The following is a 22,942-nucleotide window of genomic DNA, read 5'->3' on the forward strand; positions in this document are numbered from 1 at the left end:
AAATTAGTAGCCAAAGAGTAGTCGACAAAGCTAATTGGCGACTAAACTTCATTTAGTCGCCAAATGTATTCATTTGCTGACTAAATGTTTAGTCACCAATAGGTTAGAAAATTAATTAAATAATACATTTTTGCCGACCAATTTTTTGTCACCAAAAGCCAATAATTTAGTCGCGGAAAAATTTTTAGCTGCTAAATTTTTTAGTTGCCTAAAGCAAATATTAGTGTTTTGGCTACTAAAATTTTAGTCAGCAAATAGTATTTCTTTTGTCTACTAAAAATTTAGTCGCCTAAACTCCCACATTTTTGGCTACTAAATTTTTAGTCAGCGAAAGTATTTTTTATTCTTCAGCTTTTGTTTTTAGCTACGAAAGATTTTAGTCGCCAAATGTTTGATTTTCTTTTGGCGACAAAACTTTTAGTAGCCAAAGGTTTGATTTTCTTTTGGCTACAAAACATTTAGTAGCGAAATGGTTGTTTTTCTTTTGGCTACAAAAAATTTAATAGCCAAATGTTTGATTTTCTTTTGAGTACAAAACTTTTAGTAGCCAAAGGTTTTTTTTTTTTCCCCCTTTTTTTTTAGCTACAAAACGTTTAGTTGGCAAAAACATGATATTATGTTTTATTGCAAATATTACAATGTATCCATAACCTGTCTATATTCCATGCAACCTGTAATACATATATAAATAAAATGACACATAAACTATCAATCATTCCACAATCTGCATCCATATACAAAAAATAAATTACTTTAACTGTCCAAATACATACAAACCAACTATTGTCCAAACTAAAATAATAATTCCATACAAAATATAGAATCATACAAAAAGTAAAGCCCTCCATACACAAAAATTACATTTACTATACCATGTGAAATGACCATTTGGCATGGCACAAATTCCCATCGTAATCTGTACCACGACAAAAGGTGATGTATGTACCAAGCCAAAAGTACATCCATGTACCACGACAGAAAATCATATATCAGTACGACAACAAAAGGTGATCTATCTACCATGCTAGTAATTATCTGTTGGCTACCAAAAGTTTTCTGTATCAATAATAGTTAACTGCACAAAAACCGAAGGCGACAAAAGTATTATATTACTTCTATACAAAAGTACAATTTCTTCTCCATACACCAAAATATCTCTGGAAGTCCACGCATCAAAGTCATCTACAAAAAAAAAAAAAAAAAAAAAAAAAAAAACATTAGAATTGGATAAAAAAATGCCCAACTTCATAAATGAATTTGGCAACAAGTGACAAATAAAAATAAGTGAGAAGCAACCTTCCATGATGAATCAATTATCAGTCATTCTACAGTCTTTCTAAAGTCTTTTGTTATAAGGAACATTGTTAAATGCAGAACAATCATTACTAAATCTTTCATTAGTAACATAAAGCCAATGTAACAATCTTGTATTTGTATGCAACATATATCCAAATTCTGTGGCTAAACCAATATCAAAGCTCAATGTGAATAAAAAGTATTCTTTTTACCAACTTCCTCATTATTTGTTTGCAAAAGGCACTTGAATCATTAGATTGGATATAAAACCATCGCTGCTTATTAATGTATGTCAGTGTCATTTCGGAAAGGATATTAGAACATGTGATAAAAATAATAACAAAAATAAATTTCAATCATAAAAGGAAATATGTAGAAATGTATGTTGAGACACCTATAAATGGTTCATCAAAGAAAGAATACTTGATATCTCATGACGCACATGGCCTCACAAACACCATGACCATGTTTCATACTTCTATGAAAGCTTAAATATAATATAACACACGTGTGTACGTTCAAAAAATTAGCAAGTTTATAACAAGGCGTAAACTGAGTTCATATTGGTTTCTGAATATTTTTCCCATAATTTTTCATTACTATACATCTACAATACATTCTGTCAGCTGTCACAAGTCTTATTTGTAATGGGGAAGCTGCCCGTGTCGGCCATACAGCTGTTCGGGGGTTGTTTTGAATTTTTACTCCCAAAACACCCTTTTTCGACTAAGCTTTGGGCGTATTCAGCGCTAATCCCAACCTACGGGTCCAAGTAACATTCCGTCATTTGTCACAAGTCATATTTGGCATGGGAAAGGTGTTCATGTCGGCCATACGGCGGTTCGGCAAGTGTTTTGAATTTTCGTCCCCCCGAAACGCCCTTTTTTCGACTAAGTTTCGAGCGTATTCGGCTCTAACTCCCAACCTACAGATCTGAATTACATTCTGTTAGTTGTCACAAGTCATATTTTTCATGGGGAAGCTGCCCGTGAGAGCAACATGGTGGTTTGGGGGCTGTTTTGAATTTTCGCCCCCGAAACGCCTTTTTTCAACTAAGTTGCGAGCTTATTCAGCTCTAACTCCCAACCTATGGGTCTGAATTACATTCCGTCCGTTGTCACAAGTCATATTTGTCATGGGGAAGCTTCCTGTGAGGGCAACATGGTGGTTTGGGGGCTGTTTTGAATTTTTGCCCCTGAAATGCCCTTTTTCGACTAAGTTTTCGATTAAGTTTAAGATGTTTCCAATTCTAACTCTCAACCTACATGTGCTAATGACATTTCATCTATTGTCACAAGTCCTATTTGATGTGAGAAAACTAGTTGTGGCGTCGGTACGGTGATTCAAGGGCTGTTTTGCATTTTCACCCCCTTAACGCCCTTTTTCAGTTAAGTTTAAGACGTTTTCGACTCTAACTCCCAACCTACACCTGCTAAAGGCATTCCGTCTATTGTCACAGGTCCTATTTGTCTTGAGGAAGCTGGTTATGACGTCCATACGGTGGTCCGGGGCCTGTTTTGCATTTTCGCTCCCTTAACGCCCTTTTTCGGTTAAGTTCATGCCGTTTCCAACTCTAACTCCCAACCCACATGTGCTAATGACATTCCGTCTATTGTCATAGATCCTATTTGTCATGAGGAAGCCAGTTATAATGTCCATATGGTGGTCCGGGGGCTGTTTTGCATTTTTGCTCCCTTAACGCCCTTTTTCAATTAAGTTTAAGGCGTTTCCAACTCTTAACTCCCAACCTACACGTGCTGATGACATTTGGTTTGTTTTCATAGGACCTGTTTGATGTGAGAAAACTAGTTGTGATGTTCATACGATGATTCAAGGGCTGTTTTGTATTTTCACCCCCTTAACGCCCTTTTTCAGTTAAGTTTAAGATGTTTTCGGCTCTAACTCCCAACCTACACATGCTGATGACATTCCGTCTCTTGTCACAGGTCCTATTTGGCATAAGGAAACTGTTGTGACGTTCGTACAGTGGTTCGGGGGTGTTTTGCATTTTCGTCCCCTTAACGCCCCTTTTCAGTTAAGTTTAAGTTGTTTCCAACTCTAACTCCCAACCTATACGTGCTAATAACATTTCGTCTGTTGTCACAAGCCCTATTTGAAGTGAGAAAATTGGTTATGACGTACGTTTAGTGATTCAAGGGCTGTTTTGCATTTTCGCCTTCTTAACGCCCTTTTTTGGTTAAGTTTAAGCCGTTTTCAACTCTAACTCCCAACCTACAAGTGCTAATGACATTCTGTCTGTTATCACAAGTCTACTTTTTAAGAATGTCTGTTATCACAAGTCTCCCAACCTAAAACACATTTGATGTTTCAAGAATGTCTAAAAAAAATGATATACAAATCTATTTTTTAGATCTACTTTCTATGTCCAGTGATATGTAAGTAAGATGATTGATTGATGATTTGAGAATAAATAAGAGAAAAAATTAATTTAGATATTTTAATAAAGTGTCATATCATTATGTTTAAAAAATGAGTCTAACATTAAGTGAAGAAAAGCCATGATAACAACACTGCATTCCTAGTGAAAACACTGAAAACATCGACCTAAAAATTTACAACTGAACACCATATGAAATCAATAGTGCAAATTCAATAAGGGTTGTTAACGCAAGTTCTTGTTTGTAAATGGAACAGTTAGTAGTTCTATAGATGCAAAAGAATAAAATTGCCACCAGGATAGATAACAAGGATCTCACATACCAAACTTTGTAAATATTTTTTTTGTGATTATTTATGTGTTGTAAATATGAAGACACTTCAAGAATGCTTGGTATTCATCTGAACTATGCAACATCTCCTTCACTTGCACGCAGAAAATGAACTCTTGCTTGTACATGCCTGGAATGATATTGAGCAAGCCACAAATAAAGAAGTTAAGAAATACGAGTATAGCAAGCTTATTCAACATGTGGCAGCAATCCAACTGAAAACCATAAGAGACAAGCTAACATTTTTGAACTTCAAAGCAGTGAGATTGTGAGAACCCGAATATAAAAATTTAGTAAATAATTAAATAATAATATTACAATCTCAAATATTTTGGTGGTGAATTCTAAGGTGCAAATTAAATATTATTGGAGGATCTTCTAATTAATTTTTAAACCTAAAATAAATTTATGGTGAAAGTCTTTAATTTAGAGACAAGGTTTATTATTAAAAAAAAAAAAAAAAGAGAGAGAGAGAGGAGGGTGTGACTTGAACTCTAGACCATAAGGTTAATATATAAGACTCCTACCATTTGAGTTGCATATAACTTATATATATGTTTTGTATATTTATCTATTTATTTGACCTATGTATGCCCACCACTAGTATAAAATAAAATAAACACAAACCCTACTCTATTATTTGTTCACCACATAGGGTAACAACACAGCAGCCACGGGAGAGGGTTTGAGAGAAGGAAAAAAAGAAGAAGATGTTGCAATCAAAGAACTTTTGGGTGTGTTGTGTTGTGTGTGATCATCAAAGGTTAGCCCTCCTATGTTTTCTTCTCTTCTTTCTTTGTTCTTCATCCTTATTCTATAATTATTTTATTCATTCATGGAGAGGTTGTAGGTTTATGTATTGTGTATATAGATATCCTATTAAGAAACTTGAGGAGCTAAATTTATGTGTAAAGATTGGGTGTAATTTTCAGTCCAAAAATTCTGTGCAAAGTCACAAATTTTAAAAATCAAGAAACCATATCAAACGGATGAGTTTTAATCTGAAATTTTTACAGTAGATCAATTACATATTGAATTGCATATCTGAATTTTTTCATAATTTTTGGGAGTCAAAATCTATATAAATTGAGGTATTCAAATCTGTCCAGGAAACCAGTCCGAAACAGTAAATTCGGGAGTGTTGTTCTCTTTGGGTATAAATCCAAAAATTATGAAATTAGTGTCATTAGAACCGGTTATGAGTCTAGTTTCGTACGTTTTTGGCCTTGCATTGATTGCTCGTGTATATTAAGAGAACCGTCAATTTCTTTAAAGTGCTGCAGAAAACAACCTGTTTGGATATAATAAATTGTAGATAATTATTTTGATGAGCAAGTCAAGTGAAACCAATTGGGTTTGAAACTTAGGATATATTAGATCATATCTGGAGGTTATTGGAATTTTTCGAATAGCGTGGTGTGGGTTTTGTAATTTTCAAAGTTAGCGAATAGGTTGGGAAGGCTTGTTTGAAATTCGGTTTTATCTTAAAGTCACAATTAATTAAGTTTCGATTTGAACTCATCTCTTGGGTGATTTTAGACCGTGAAGAACATGAACTTAGGTAATATTTAAAGAGTAACGGTGAGTTGGGTTGAGCCGTGTTAGTGCGCTTTAGTTGAGGTTACTTAGTTCCTATTTTTTTAGTATTTTTAAATTAGTTGTGACGTGTAGTTTTTATACTTGGTTCAGGGCACTAGTTGGACTTTTATACTCTATTGGAGGATTATATTATTTCGTTTTCAGGTGAGTAGTTTCATGCTACGTATTTTTATAAATGTTCCCCTACCCTGAATTGTTGAAAAATTAAATTGTTCTTTCATGATTAAACTGTTTTGATAAATTATTATATTATCAATTGAATCAAATTATTTCTGAAACATGTGTGAACTTGGCACACTGTAAACTATTTGTTTTGGTCTCATGTTTATAATGATGAACTACCATGTTTTGCGAAACGGATGTGTATTGATTATTGGGACCATGTGTGTATTTAGTCCAGGGAAATTATTCCACTGTGTGTGGTGACTCTGGCCACTAGGGAACAGATCCGGGTTGGGCCGTGATGACTCTAGTGCTAAATGATTGTAAGGAAAAGACCTTTAAAAACAACTAGGTGACCTTCAATCGGATCGTCTTTGAGAAAAGGCCTAGGTGCTACCTTGAGGATGACTCTTAGTTCGGTATTGGATCCAACGGGGCTTATAGCCTGAGAAATGTGTGGCAGATTATTTATTTTTATTGGTACCCAGAAAATTATTGGTGTTCATGTTATAATCTGTTTTAAGTGGAAAATGTTGTTTATCATGTTCTTGCGAGACATGAGTATTTTAAGTGTTGAATTGTGGAACCTTCTTTTTGAAACAGATTGTATTTATCAAACTGTATGCCAATCTAGTTTCTGTGATATACATCTTATTTTGGAATTGAACCCTGTTTTCAAAACTGTATTTACTATCCATGTTGCTACTCACTGAGCTATCAGCTGACTTAGTTGTTTACCATTTCCAAGTGTTAGAAGGACTTAGAGTGGACTCATGGCGTAGCGGGGACTCAATTGCATGGACCTCTAGGGCATTCCTTTAGTTTAGAGTGTTATGTCAAGTTTGTGCATATTTATATTTATTCTTATCGAAGTTCATTTAGGATTATTTTTTATATGTGGGTTGTTTATATCCCATAAGTTTGGATGGTTTTTTATTACGGTTGATTTTGCCGTTTATAATTGTGACATGTCTGGATTGGGTTTTGGTTATTTATTATTGGACTATTGTTCAGTTGTTCAATGTGATTGGATTCGTGTTTAGGCTTACGTGTGCCTTGGGCTAAGTCCCTGTGGGCCACGGCCGGTCATGCCCGGATTTGGGGTGTGACAGAGATAAAACGAAGCATGTGCATGTTCTCCAAAGAAATCAAATAATAAGCAACATGGGGAGATCAGAGTTGAAGAAAAGGGGAAATGAGATAAAATGAAGCATATGCATTCTCCATCAGTGCAGTCATTTTTCAACCTCCAAAAAATTGCACAACATTTTAAAGATTTAGCATCATATATATGTGACATAAAAGCTAACTTCCCAATGACTATAGAACATAATAAATCACAACTGCTTTTACATCAAGAAGGCGAGAATCACAAACAAAAAGACTAAAAGGAAAAATCAATATCATTTTTGGAAGGCATCTTTATAATCATAGGTGGCATCATCAACTTACTTCTCTAGGCTTCTTTATCATCACACGAGGCTAAAACAAGATTCACTCCAAAGTCTTCAACCTTTCAGGCAGATTTCATTTTGTCATGAAACCATTGCATGTTGAAGTCCCTATTGCTAGCATGCTCGGCAAACCTTCAATACAAATTCAACCAAAAATAAGACCACACAATCCCAGCCATATAAAAAAAATTATATTGTTTAATATGAGCTTATATAGGTGTAGAAGTGATTGACACAAAGTTTAAAATAACTAAAGCCTAAATGGGTATGGAAATATGGAATTAGGAAATGGTACAAAAGATTGTATAGCAAAAACAAGTAATGTCAGCACAAACCTAAAGCAAAATCACCAGCCTAAATACTCTACCCCAGGCCTGCTAACCAATCTCCCTAATGCAAACTTTGACTTTTTGCAAGTTGAAAATAATATTATTAATTGAAAAATCCAAGGAGGGGGCAAGATACTTTGATCCACATTGCAATCCTTAATTTAATAGTCTCACACAGCTCCCCTATATATGGCTGTGAGGCCTTAAGAATGCAATTAGTCCTCTATTTAGAAATGGACTAGAGCATAGCCAAAGGAATGGCCTTCCAGATGATATTATTCTGTTTTTAAAATTTAATACCAGCCTACCATTATAGTATGCAATTCACAGAGCCAGGTAGTACCCATTGCAAGCCTCACCATCTGATAATATGAGACCAAACCTTCTAGATAAAAGGACAAAAGCGCAACACATGGTTTAAGTCTTCCCCCTCTTCATTACAAAAAATCAAGTTTACATTAGCTTCACCACTTAGAATGCTTCATGTGATAGTGTTACTCATGCATATATCTAAGGTGTCTTGTATAATAACCCATGTAAAAAAAAGTTAGAAGTCAAATAAAGCTAGTAAAGAAATGGTGATGAAGAAGGAAAGCCTGCAATGCAAGGCAAGGATTGAATTTGTCATAGTTAGTAATGTGATAGGACAGAGTGATAACTTCTTGAAAATCAACAATATTTTGTCATAGATATATTATGAAAGCTGATCCATTTCTGGATAGATCAGCTAAAGTTGATTAGTTTTAATTGTTGCCTTTTGTTTTGTTAGTGCCTTGCCCTGAGCAACAGATTACCATTCGGAAAGGGTATAGCTGTATTAAAGAAGAATACTTAGATGATTAGACCTCATTACTTTGACCAAAAATAAGAGAAAGAGGGATAGCCTTGAGAATTTTCATTATCTATAATAGAAAGCAAAACCAACATGAAACTCAAGAAAACTTCCACCTCTCACACCCACCAAACTCAACTACGTAAAACAAGGATTTAAGGATATCACATCCACACTCTTTTTGATAAAGATACAACCAGCAAGTACGAACCAATATAATCTTCCATTGGCTCACAAGAAAGGTCTGAAGAACAAATTTACTAATGTAGAAGACCTACAACACAATTTGATAAAAACAAGAATCAAATACACAGGTTGGGAGAAAATACACAACAAATAATGGGAAATAGGCACAACCAGGTGGGAAGCATCAATATTAAAAGAAACATGTTTCATATAAAACAAAATCAACGTAAATATAACAAAACAAGGTGATTGGATTTTTTATGAGATTAAGAAACAAGGACTAGTAATAAAAATTGGGCATATTATGATGATAGTCTATATCCAGTGCAACCTACAAGCATAACAAACAAAAAATAATAAAAATTGGGAACAAAGGAATAAGAAATAAGAAGTAAGAAGAATACACTAGATGGCCCTCGTGTGAACACGTACACACGAATCTCTCACTATTTGGTGGAACTAGTGTCTAGTAAGGAACTATTAGAACAAATTTCAGTGAATGGATAAATTTTTTTCGTAAGTACTTTTTTGGGAATGAATGAACGAACTGGATTTAGGCCAACATTGTTTCCTTACTCAATTCCTCAAAGAATTTTCACATATCTAAAAATTTAATACCCTCATTTTCCCCCAATTCAGAACTACAATTGCCCTACAAATCCATTACTCTGAACAGATATCTTTCTACCAATTTTTGAAAGTTCAAACCTAGTAAAAGTCTACAAATTAGCTTCTTTTTTTTTGGACAGTATTAGGGAATCTCCAGCCCTTGACACAAAACTATATCAAACTCAAATTTAGGTATTAAAAAAAACACTCAAAAAACCTCTCTACTGTTTGGCGACTAAATATTATTTTGGTCGGTAAAAAGGATAAAAAAAAATCTGACTAAATATTATTTTAGCCTAAAGTATAGGCTATTGCCGACTAAAATTGTTTTAGTTGCTAAAAGTAGTCATTTAGCAACTAAACATTTTGCTCGCCAATTAATTTTATAAATTCAAAATTTTCCCACCAAATAGTTTAATCCTTTGGCGACTAAAATATTTTTTGGTCGCTCAAAATAAATTATTGGCGACCAAATATTTGGTCGCCAAAAGTCTAAAAGTAATATTTTGTTTTTCATTTGGCGACTAAAAAATTTTAGTAGCCAAAACTATGTATACAACGACTAAAACATTTTTTAGTCGCCAATTGTGGCATTTTTAGCTACTAAATTTTTTTTAGTCGCCAATAATCAATATTTCCCGACTAAAAAAAATTTGTAGCTAAATATTATACCTTTGCCGACTAAAAAAATTTTTAGTGCCAATTCCACAAGTTTTGGCGACTAAATTTTTTTTAGTCGCCAAATTAGTCACCAAAAGTGCATTTTGTTGTAGTGTTCATAGAAGCCTCAAAGGTGTGATGTGTGTAAGACTTTTGGTTATACCATTAATTTGTGCCCTGAAAAGCCAAAGATTTTAAACCCTCCCCCTTTCAAACAAGAAAGTGGAGAGTTAAGGAGACTAAAATATAAATTCCGACTAAATGGGAAGTGAAGAAAAAGGAGAAAGATGGTGGACAAGGTTCAACGACAGTGATAAACAGAGAAGATTTTAAACCCTCCCCCTTTCAAACAAGAAAGTGGAGAGTTAAGGAGACTAAAATATAAATTCCGACTAAATGGGAAGTGAAGAAAAAGGAGAAAGATGGTGGACAAGGTTCAACGACAGTGATAAACAGAGAGAGAGAGAGAGAGAGAGAGAGAGAGAGAGAGATGCACTGCCCTCTCAACATCTAATGCCTTTGATGTCCTTGAATCGTGTGATATGGGTGAGTTAGGATATGGAGAATTAAGTCAAGAGTTGTTGTGCCAAATGAAGAGCCTAAAAAATAGAGGGAGTCCATCTCCAAGTGGCCCCAGTAATGGGGAGACTACAAGGGAGGATAACAAAAGAAAACTCAAAGCGAAACTTCATAATTTGAAGAGTGCTAGAGAGAAATTTTGAATCATTTTTGTTATGAATGTTGTGTTTGTCTTCTGTAGGTTTAGTTTTATTTTATTTTTTGATGGAATAGTTTTGTTTTTATTTTTTTGTTCTCCCTACAAAATATGTGTATTGAATTTTATTGTATATTTTATTTTTTTTGTTATAATATGACTTACTTATCAAAAATAAAATAAAATAAAATAAGCCTCTAAAATAAGATTACAATAAGCCTCTAAAACGAGTATTCCTACTGTTTCCTTAATTGATGCAACAACCACTGCCACACCCCCACCCCCAACCCCAACCCCAAAATCAACCCAATTAATGCACAATTTGAGCCTATACCCACAAAATCAAACTCATCAGGTGTAGACCCCTTTGCTACAATTATATATGTAACCATGTAATGGGAACATCTTTTAGAAAAACAGTAAAAATATAAACTAATATTGTATTTCCTGAAGACCATTGTATAGTAGACTAATGTTAGTGATGTAGCACGTAACCCGTGAGCACCATAGTAGTGTCCTTATTTTATTGCTTATTTTATTGCCATATTTTCATTTTTGGCAATTGCCTTATATTTCCTTATCTTTTTGGTAATTTCCATCTCTTTCCAAATCTGGTTGTTTCTTGGTTAAAGTTAGGCCTATGTTTTGCTTATAAATATTGGGTGTAAGCCTTAGCGCTCTTCAGTTTTGATCATTAATATATTTTGAGTTTTATACTCTTTTGTTCTAACTTTGGTTATTCTTTGTGAATCAACTATTGTTGAGCCTTTAAACTCGGTATTCTTTGTGAATCGACGGGTCTAGAGAGGAATCTTATTTTCAGTATTCTTGTTTGAATCAACGGATTTTAAGATTGTTACTATTTTACGACTCGCACTGCATCAGTTGGTATCAGAGCATAGGCTACAATGGCACCAAGAAGGCGGCCCATGGACGACGTTTATGAAGCTGACACCGCGAGGATGCAACAACAAATTGATGCCCTAACCGAGCAACTCACGGCGTTACAACAACAGGAGCAGCGCCAGCCACATCCAAACCCATGGTCTATGGAAGACGAAGAAAGTATGGAGGAGGTAGATGACAACCCTTTTGCTAGAAATTTCCGTAGGGAAATGGTTCGACAAGGTACAGAAGCAAATTCACGTCGCTGGGACGCAGGTCTGAAAATTGACATCCCTGAATTACAAGGCAGTGTTCAACCCGAAGACTTCTTGGATTGGCTTTTTGTTGTCGAAGAGGTTCTTGACTTCAAGGAGGTTCTAGAAAACAAACGAGTTTCCTTGGTGGCCACACGCTTCAGGGAAAGAGCATTGGCTTGGTGGCAACAAATAAAGTTAACTCGAACCAGACAGGGAAAGAGTAAAATTGCTTCTTAGGAGAAGATGAAGAAACATATGCGTATGGCGTTCCTTCCTCATAACTATAAATGCATAATGTACCAACAATTGTAGAATTTACGGCAAGGGACGAAGACGATCGATGAATATACCACTGAGTTCTATCAATTGGTGTCACGCAATGGCCTTGCTAAAAACGAAGACCAACTTGTTTCCAGGTACATCGGGGGATTGCAAGAACAATATCAAGATACCCTGAATTTATTTGAACCCTATTCTATTTCTGAAGCACACCAGAGGGCTATACAATTAGAGAAAAGGTCAAAGCGTCGCTCAGGAGGTACTGGATGGTCAAATGGAAGCACTAGTGGCAACCGTAATCTACCCCCAATGAACCGAAATACGAGTACGAACCTACCAGGGGCACGGTGGAGCACCACACAATCTGATACGGTTGGTAAACCATCTGGAGGACAGTCAAATAGGAACCCTATTACTAGTAGTGGTATGCGTTGCTTCAAGTGCGGAGAAATTGGTCATCGCGCTGCAAATTGCAGAAAAGTGATCAGGTTGGCAAAGGCCTATTTATAGATAGCGAAGAGATTATTGAAGATGAGACTAATGAAAGTCTGCAAGATCCTACCAACGAGCCCGAGGCTAGTATTTATGACAAAGAAGAATGAGTTGCTGGCGATGATGGTCCTCTATTGGTTGTGCTCAGGGCCTGCTTTACTCCCTGAGAGGTTAAAGGGAATTGGTGGTTACGAAATAACATCTTCCAATCCACGTGTACCATTAGTGGGAAGGTGTACAAGTTTGTAATTGACTCTGGAAGTTGTGAGAATGTCATTGCGGAAGACACTGTCACAAAATTGGGAATAAGTATAAGCCAACATCCTAACCTATACAAACTGTCCTGGCTTTAGAAAGGCAAAGAGGTAACGGTCTCCAAGCGTTGTTTAGTCTCATTATCTATTGGTTCTAACTACAGGGACAAGGTGTGGTTTGATGTAGGTCAAATGGATGCTTGCGATATTTTGTTAAGAAGGCCTTGGCAATTTGACCGCGACGTGTTACACGATGAACGAAAGAACACTTACTCCTTTGTATTTAACAAGATTCGTATTGCTCTTGAGCCTCATAGAGAAGAAGCACCAAAGCTAGCCCCTGAGAAAAGTTCTAGCTTATTGCACTGGTTCTTAGAGGAAGTGGCTGAAACAGGAATGATGTTCGTGCTAGTAGGAAAAGACAATGCTGTAGAGACTAAGATCCCTGAGCCTGTGAAGGCTCTAATTGCAGAGTTCCATGATGTATTTCCTAAGGAGTTACCCCCAATGCTACCTTCTATGAGAGACATACAACACCAAATTGACTTGATTCCAGGATCGAATTTGCCAAATAGACCCCACTACCGCATAAGTCCAAAAGAGCATGAAGAACTTCGCCGACAAGTGGAGGACTTGCTAGCCAATGGACACATCCAAGAAAGCCTTGGTCCATGTGTCGTGCCTGAACTACTAATCCCCAAGAAAGATGGTTCGTGGCGCATATGCGTCGATAGTAGGGCAATTAATAGAATCACTATCCGGTATAGGTTCCCCATACCTCGGTTGGATGACTTATTAGATCAGTTAAGTGGAACAACTGTGTTTAGCAAATTGGATCTCAAAAAGTGGTTACCACCAGATTCGGATTCGAGAAGGGGATGACTGGAAGACAGCCTTCAAAACTAGAGAGGGACTTCATGAGTGGCTAGTCATGCCGTTTGGTTTATCAAACGCTCCCAATACTTTTATGCGTGTGATGAACCAACTATTTCGGCCTTTTATAAGGAAGTTTGTTGTTGTTTATTTTGATGATATTTTGGTTTATAGCGCTAATAATGAATTGCACCTCCAGCACTTGCGCCAAGTTCTATTAGTGTTACAGGAAGCGAACTTTTATGCTGGCACCAACAAGTGTTCATTCTTAACAGATATTGTTCCTCGGTTATGTTCTATCTAAAGATGGCATCTTAGTTGATGAAAGCAAAATAAATGCAATTTGTTACTTGCCAATACCAAAAAAATTCACAACGTACGAAGCCTTCAGGGGTTGGCCTCGTTCTATCAGAGGTTCATTCGCCATTTCAGTAGCATTATGGCCCCACTTACGGACTGCATGAAGGCCGGTCAATTTTATTGGACAAAAACAGCAACAGAAACACTCCAGCAAATCAAACTGAAGTTGACTTCAGCACCAGTCCTCATATTACCGTATTTTTCTAAGCCCTTTGAGTTACACTATGACGCATCAAAAATGGGCATTGGGGCTGTTTTGAGTCAAGGGGGTCACCCGATTGCATACTTTTGTGAGAAGCTTAATAGTTCCAAAGGTAGCTACAACACTTATGATGTGGAATGTTGCTCCATTGTCCAAGCCCTGAAGCATTGGTATTCTTATTTGTCCCAAAGTGAATTCATTTTATTTTCTGACCATGATGCTTTGAAGCACATCAACAGCCAAGACAAGCTTTCATCGAGGCACGCCAATTGGGGAGCATATCTACAGCAATTCACCTTTGTTATTAAACACAAATCGGGACCTTAAACAAAGTGGCTAATGCACTTAGCCACTGTTCATTTATGCTTATTACTATGAGCAATACGGTCCTTGGGTTCAACTCCTTTCAAGAACTACTGTCCGTTGATCCCTATTTCTTTTGTATTGTTGCAGAAGTTAAATCAGGTCAGAGGTTGGACTTTCTTCTCCATTATGGATTCCTCTTCAAAGGCAACCAATTGTGTGTGCCTGCATCAAGTCTTCAATTGAGAATTATCAAGGAGTTGCATGAAGAAGGCCATGTTGGGCGTGACAAGACTCTGCAGCTTGTGGCTGGTTTTTACTTTTGGCCTTCTATGAGGAAAGAAATTTTCAAGCTTGTGGACGGGTGTCGCATCTGCTAAGTATCCAAAGGATCCGCAACAAACGCAGGCTTATACATACCGTTACCCGTGCCCAATCAACCATAGACTGACGCTAGTATGGACTTTGTTTTAGGACTTCCGCGTACTCAGCGAGGTTATGACTCCATCTACGTAGTCGTGGACAGGTTGTCAAATATGGCCCATTTCATTGCTTGCAAAAAGACGATGGATGCTATAAATGTGGCCCAATTATATTTTCGAGAAATCTATCATTTGCATGGGCTCCCTCAGTCCATTGTATTTGACAGAGACACCTGATTTCTTAGTCATTTTTTGAGAAGTCTGTGGTGCTTGGCTAATACAAAGCTTGATTTCAGTAGCGCCTATCACCCTCAAACTGATGAACAGACAGAAGTTGTCAATCGTTCTTTAGGCAACCTGTTAGGGTGTTTAGTAATGGATCATTTGAAATCATGGGATCACAAATTGCACCAAGCAGAGTTTGCTTACAATCGCTCTGTAAATTGAAGTTTAGGTTTTAGCCCTTTCTATGTCAATTATGGCTACCAACCTCGAGCCCCACTAGATTTAGTACCTGTGTCAGATTTAAAGCGCATTAATGAGAAAGCAGAAGAGCTTATTCACGACCTTCAGGAGGTGCACAAATTGACCCAGTCCAATTTGCAACAATCAATAGCCAAGTATAAGCTAACTGCCGATAAGAAACGTCGATTGGTTGAATTTGAAGTTGGCGATTTGGTGTGGGAAGTTCTTACAAAAGATAGATTTTTCAGTAGGTGAATATAACAAGTTGGCAGCACGAAAAATTGGGCCCCTTGCCATTTTGGAGAAAATCAATTCCAATGCCTATCATTTGAAGTTCTCTAGTCACATTCGTACTTCCGATGTGTTCAACGTTAGATACCTCATTCCTTATCACGGTGACAACTCCGACACTGAGGCTACGAATTTGATGGCGAATTCTCTCCATCCAGGAGAGGATGATGTAGCACGCAACCCATGAGCACCACAGTAGTGTCCGTATTTTATTGCTTATTTTATTGCCATATTTTCATTTTTGGCAATTTCCTTCTCTTTCCAAATCTGGTTGTTTCTTAGTTAAAGTTAGGTCTATGTTTTGGTTATAAATATTGGGTGTAAGCCTTAGGGCTCTTCAGTTTTGATCATTAATATATTTTGAGTTTTATACTCTTTTGTTCCAACTTTAGTTATTCTTTGTGAATCAACTATTGTTGAGCCTTTAAACTCAATATTCTTTGTGAATCAACGGGTCTAGAGAAGAACCTTATTTTCTGGTATTCTTGTTTTAATCAACGGACTTTAAGATTGTTACTATTTTACGACTCGCACTGCATCAGTTAGGGATCTCAAAAAATTTATCAAAATTTCTACCACATATCTTATATGGATGTGGGACCCACACCATATTAGACATTTGGTAATTTTTTTTGAATCTTTAGCATTTTTGTTGTATGTTATAGATCACATTCAAAAAAAAAAAAAAAAGAATCAATGTTAAAGCAACTAGAACAATTGGCAAATCGTTCCCAAAAAAAATGCTCATTAGATTTGCTCCATTATATTTCGTCAAGTTGACAAAAGCACGAACGATAAATCAATTACAACTCTTAATAGAGGGGAAAAAAACAGCTACACAGAGGAGGATCTCTACTACAATTATACATTCAAACCTTTAAATTGTGATGCTTACATTAAAGAAAAAGAGGGAAAAAGATCAAGATTTTTCATTGTTTGGGTCCTTTTCTGGGTGAATAATTTGACGAAAAAGAGCATCATTTGGTGGCAATGTACTTGAAGGCGACAGTGATGACAAATCTTGACCGAAGGCTCAGCATGTCGTGGAAGTGGTGGTAATGCAATTATGAAATGTGTGTTGTGTTGCTGATTTTACCATATTGCCTAATCAAATTTTGTGTTCTTTGAAAATTAGCCCTAGTGCCGTTAGCCAATTTGGATGGGGCGGACAGAGGGGCTACATTGTTGCACCTAATTAACTTGAGGGACTAAAATTGTGCAATTATAACTTGAGAGACAAAAATGATACAAAGGATAAACTTGAGGGACCAACAAAATAACTAATCCAAAAAACTTATTTAACACAGGCAAATCATACACTAATAATTTATTGAAGTGCAACGGGAAAATAACACACTGGAAATTTAACAACAGTGAAATGAGTAATTAAAAAAAAAAAAAAAAAAAAACAACGGGAAAATCACACACCCATAATTATTGAAGTGCAAAGGCAAAACCCAATGCAATGGGGTACATTGTAAATTAAAGTGGATGGCAAGCATTGAGTTACGGGCGGGCGGCTTTATTGAGTATGTTGTCAATGGATTTGAGAGACTGAATGGCCGTCTGAATATAGTAGCTAAGAGCTCCAACGATGGGAGCAAGGGGATCGGCAGCGATTTCTTGCTTCTCATCCTCGTCCACAGAGGGCAGTGGCTTGCTGGGATCCTCGTCAAATGACTTGGCTTGCTCAAGGTATGCGTCCATACGCGGTGTGGCAAACATGCGCAGCTTTTCCACATCATCACCTTTTGCAGCATAACGCTGGCGATTATGGGAAGTCTCTGAAGAGAGTGCGAAAGGACGCCCTTGCTTTTCGTAGATTTCCTGAGATTTCATCAACCTTTTTATCTGTTGCAGCTCAGATTTCAGCATCTCAATCAACGGGTTAGACTCATCATTAACCACGTCCTCCAGCAAGTTTTGGGCTTCAACCAGCTTGTCACGAGCATTGTCCAGCTTCTGGTCGTCAGCCATGACTCTAGCTTCTTTCATCATCTGTGCAGTCCGGAGACGGTTCTCCTCCATCATCACCTCCTCCCTCTCTGGCTCCACGGATGTCCTGCCGGTGCGGCTTACTGTAAGGATTATCGGATTGGCATCAAACAATTTCCCACCAGAGCTGTACGCGCGTTATATGCACACACATATCCATTATATTTGTCAGATCGATCATCAAGTCAAATAAAAACATAATTTATTCTACTAACTAGTAAATGCAGAGATTTGATAATATTGGTAACACCTGACCTGTAGGTGTAAGTGATTTCAAGGACATCCGAGCCTGCCGGACTACTAGCAGCAGGGAGAAGAAGGTCCACTATGACCTTGCGTACCTCTTTAATGTAAAGATCGCCAAATGAAACAGTCACAGAGCCGGCAGCATCGTCCTTGAATTGTATATAGTTTCCGGCAGACACCTTAACGATTGTGGATTCGACTCGTGTGACGGTCAGCTTCAGATCCTGAACAACCACTGTGAGAAGCCCAGCCAAACACTGGGAAAATGCAATACTCAAGTTGTCCTGGTTTCGAACATCTGAGAACGTTCCTCCCACGCTGTTGTTTGCGATGGCATTGAGCACCTATATTGAACGGGAATTACTAAAGTTATACTGCTACAACTTTTGCAATTTTCTTTTAGAAAAATGCTAACCATCACTCCAATATCCACAAGTTTTGTATACTGGTTTTCCCACGTCAGTGTTATAAGGAAAAATAAATAAATTATGAGTGTTTGCCCATTCAACCATTACTTGTCAAATCAGCCAGTACACACAACCCGAATATAGCAGCTTATGTGGAGTGTATGTGTAGGGATCACCTAATTTACTAAAGGAAATTCCAATATAATAACCAAATTTACTCCCTTGTTTCCGCCAAGTATGGATCACCCAAGACCCTCTTGTCCCCTGTAAATCAGCATGAATGAAATTATTTTTTTAAATACAACGTACCGTCGGATCATGGTCTGCGCCAAAACCGAATGTGCACACGGGCACGTTGCCGACCGGAACTTCGGCAGCATCACCACCTGCGTTTTGCTGACCATCAGACATAAGCATAATGCCAACCGCACGCCCGCTAGTAAGTCTACGGTCATTAAGCACTTTTAAGCCCGTTTGAAGGCCAGCAGAGATGTTTGTGCCACCGTTAGCAACTAAAGCATTGACCAGTTTTTCAATCTCCGCTTGAGAATTTTCAGTTATCTGCCGCAATGGGCACAACCTGTGGGAGCTCCCATTGAATGTGACAATCGACAAACGATCAATCACGCTAAGTTTCTTGATCATGAATAGCATAGCAATTTTCATTTTTTCTAACTTCTCTCCTCCCATGCTACCGCTGACATCTAAGACCGTCACAAGATCCACTCCAGATCTGTCGTTGCCGGATCCTGCCCCCGTGAGCTCCAGCATCACCTTGAATTCGCTTTCTTCCAGTGGTGCCGTCGTCTTGTTGATGATTGTTGCCTTTGTTTTTCCTGCCAGGAATGCCGCAGGTTTTTCCCCTGAAATATGCCATCATTCCAAAACTCAAATCAACAATCAACAAAGCATTCTAGTATGCTATAGGAGTATATACAGCCGATAAGGTGCATAAAGTGTTGGAAATGAACTTGCTACACATGATACATTGTGCAGAAGCATGCAGCTTCAATGGAGCTTCTATGGTCAAAGGGTCAAAAACTTAGACATGAAAAAGAAAATGACTCCAGCCATAATTTACAGATAGCTCCACCCATGCTTTCACACTGGTAAGAGCTTCTGTAAATAGCTCAATTACTAGCTTAGATTTATATAAGCTGATAGAGGGAAAATCTATCTCCCAGACATTGAGAGATTTGACAGAGGATGAGTACTCTGTTTCTTGTAAGCTTTGATTGAGATATATCAATACAATTGTGTGACTTTTCTTTGTAAATTCATAGAGTATAAATGGAGAAACGAAGAAAACATAAACCTGAGACATCTTGGCTTGCAACAATCGGCTCATCATCATTGAAGCTCATTTTGCCAAGAAAACTGATACACCAATTGAATTTGCTGAACTTTCCTTACTCCCATCTCATCACTTTCAACCTCAAATAAATATATAGAGGGAACTATTGTCAACGAAGACTTTCTTGTAGTCTTTTATTATTATTATTATTATTATTGTTTATTTTTTATTGGAATCTCCATTGGATTGAAGGGAGCAAACAATTTCTTCTAGTTGTCGTTTATTTTAGTGCGTGAATATGACAGCCCCACTTGTTTTGTTTTGTTTTTCTTTTTTATTTACTTTTTCTTCTTTTGCATAGGGAAGGTTGAATTGAGGGGAGCAATACTACGATCGGGTATACACTAATTAATGCACACGTTTTCTTTTTTTTTTAATTCTGACTATTTTTTGTTTTTACATTTCATGTTTTGTGTATCTTTTTCACTCTACTCTTTATTTATTTTTTTGCTTCTAATCATTTTTTGTTTATACAAAATTTTATCTTAAAATGATGTGATATTGTCACTTGTAAAAAATAAAATAAAAAATTAAAAAATTAATGGTCTCTTTATTATAAAGTGATAAATCAAAATCCAACCAAATCGTAATTAATAATTTTATTGTATTGATTTTATGTTTTTATATTACTGCTCTTTTTTATTTTTTATTTTTAATATTTCATGGCATAATGATACGCATTAATTGACCAATGGTATAGAGTATTATTTCAAAAGTACCTAATAGTTTTTTGTTGACCTAATAAAGTTCCTGCCATAATTACAACACTACCAAAAAAAAAAAAAATTTACTCCCGACGTCCCAATTTATTTGTCCCTTAAAAAAAATCTAACTTATTAAGGAGTCATGCAATCATTACATTTTAATTTAGATTTTGAAATATTTTTCCACCATTACCTTTTATTTGAATTTTAAAATGTGTTTATAATGATTTATAAGGGGCAATTTTGAAAATATAATAAAAATTAGCATCCCAAAATAGAAAGTAGACAAATATTTTGAGACAAATTAAAATGGAAAGGTGGACCAATAAAGTGGGACGGAGGGAGTACACTTTTAATCTATTTTTTCAAACCTGTTAAATATGCATTATTATGTACCTTTTATTATGAAAAGGTAAATATTAATGATGCATGTTTATCAATTTAAAAAATATTCATATAAAAAAATTGGCCAAGTGAATTTTTTTTAGATGGGGTCAAGTGATTATTTAATTTATATTGATTGACATAAATCTAACATAGCCTAAATAGTCCATCATCTCATAAATTTAAAAAAAAAAATTAAATATCTTACACTTTACGGTCAACTTAAATTTCTCATATGCCATCAATTGACAAATCAAATTTTATTAATATGATAATATTTTTCCATATCTACATACTGAAATAAATATAAAAATTTATATATTTCGTTTCAATTTTTTTACCACATCACCTTAAATAAAGAGAGATAGAAGATATGTGGAAGAAATGAAGAGAGACAAAAAGATAAGATTGTTATATCAGTTGACAAATTGTGATAGGATAAATTATAATTACGCATTTCATAGATAATGTAATTATACTTGACTGTAAGTAGAATTTTTGTAATTTTAGAAAATTCATTTGTTTTAATTTTACCAATTGAGTTATTATATATCTATTTTTTGGATGACCGGGTGTTTTAACCATCTTACGCGTAACTCGACTAATATTATATATTTATTCGATGATTGCTTAATAGATATTATATATCTATTTGTTATATAATACTTAGGACAAAACATTAATCGCCAAAAAAAAAAAAGAAGGGGTAACTCATCCCATGTTCGGGATGTTATATTTTTTTATTAAAAAGTTAAGAAATTAAAGCGTGTTAAAATATGTTGAGTTGGGGGTTGGTGATGTGCCTATAGGCACAACACAAGTGTTGTAACACCCATGGTGTGTCTCAAATCTATTTCAATGATTGGATATAGCAATTCTGGTTTTGATCCGACCTTTATTGTATTTTGAACTCAGGTTTCGTGGTTTAATATTATTATTCATGTCATTTTTCCCTCCTTTCCCCTTTGAGTTTGAGTATTGGAGTGCCTTAGGCATGTTTGGAACATGTTGGTTGCTAGTTGGTCAAATTGTTGTTGTCTAGAAATTTGCTTCTTCGCTCGAGCGAAGCTTCTTGCGCTCGAGCGAGCTTTGTGAGTTCCCAGTACTTTTACAGGCCTGCAAAGATACTGGGAGGGTAGTGTTCTTCGCTCGAGCGACGTTATATGTCTGTAAAACTTCTGGGAGTATGTACTCTGCGCTCGAACAATGCATCTTGCGCTCGAGCGAGACCACTTATTTTGTCTGGTCACTCGAGTGACAACTCTTCCGCTCGAGCGAGCCTCACTTATATCAGTTCCCAGCAGTACTTTTTACATCACTTTTTGATATCTTTTCACTCAAAAACCTTAGACCAGCTCCGTCTCTCTCTAAAATCTGACTTCTCTTTACAAATCCACTAGGATCTAAGGATCTCTCTACCCTACTCCCTTTGACAAAAAGGTGAAGCATCTCAAAGGCTACCATTATCTCCGAATAGAGTTTGATTTCGATGTTTTTGAAGTTTCACCACTCCTCTTTTGGGCTTCTACACTTGAGGTAGGGATTTCCTACACTTTCATATGGATTTTAACTAAGTTATTTGCTTATTATGTAACAATGGTGGACTTTGGGTGTATTATGGACAAACCTAGGGTTTGGGTGTGAAATAAAAAGCCGGTTTTCATGTGTATGTTGTGAAAATGGTTATGGGGTTAAATATAAAGTTGTATGGTGCAAAATGATTGATTTTGGGCACTTGGAGTGAAATTTGGAAAAAATGGGAGTTTGCCCTAAAATGATTCCAATGGTTATTTTTGTATAAATGAATGGAATTTGTATTGTAAATGTGAAATTGGTTGGATATATATAGATAAATGGTGAAACTAAATATGTATTATCTCTCACCGTGGAATTTTTAATAATTTAAGTGTCTTGAGATTGAATATCTGTTTAAAAATATACGTATTGGTCTATCGGTGGAGAATAGCTATGATTGTTGTAGAAATTGCATGAGGATTAGATAAATTGAAACTAATCTCTTGTGGGTTGGCATTGAATATGACTATGCTTTAAATACATTGTATATGTATGATGTTTGAGAGGAGAAATGGGATGTACTCCACATTTGGGAGGAGATAGGGGATGGACTCCATTGAAATTAAGTTGGCCTGTGTGTCCAAGATGAAAGTCCTGAAATCGCGCCTATACATGGGTGCCGA

General features: G+C 36.3%; 1 protein-coding gene and 1 pseudogene across 1 annotated transcript; one reads left to right on the plus strand and one right to left on the minus strand.

Annotated features, from left to right (window-relative positions):
* Positions 1-11,479: 11,479 nt before the first annotated feature.
* Positions 11,480-15,841, plus strand: LOC145821396 (uncharacterized; annotated as a pseudogene).
* A 1,110-nt stretch (positions 15,842-16,951) lies between these two features.
* On the minus strand, positions 16,952-19,844 carry LOC145822431 (uncharacterized). The gene is made up of 4 exons (XM_082919420.1): positions 19,618-19,844; positions 18,612-19,165; positions 17,905-18,239; positions 16,952-17,776 (listed from the first exon to the last, which is right to left on the minus strand). Exons 1-4 carry the CDS (start codon positions 19,664-19,666, stop codon positions 17,161-17,163), a joined length of 1,554 nt encoding a protein of 517 aa, XP_082775546.1. The 5' UTR covers positions 19,667-19,844; the 3' UTR covers positions 16,952-17,160.
* Between the last annotated feature and the right edge of the window lie 3,098 nt (positions 19,845-22,942).

The sequence above is a fragment of the Camellia sinensis genome, chromosome 3 (genome assembly GCF_055761805.1).
Source record: "Camellia sinensis isolate YWXY chromosome 3, ASM5576180v1, whole genome shotgun sequence".
Taxonomy (NCBI): Eukaryota; Viridiplantae; Streptophyta; class Magnoliopsida; order Ericales; family Theaceae; genus Camellia; species Camellia sinensis.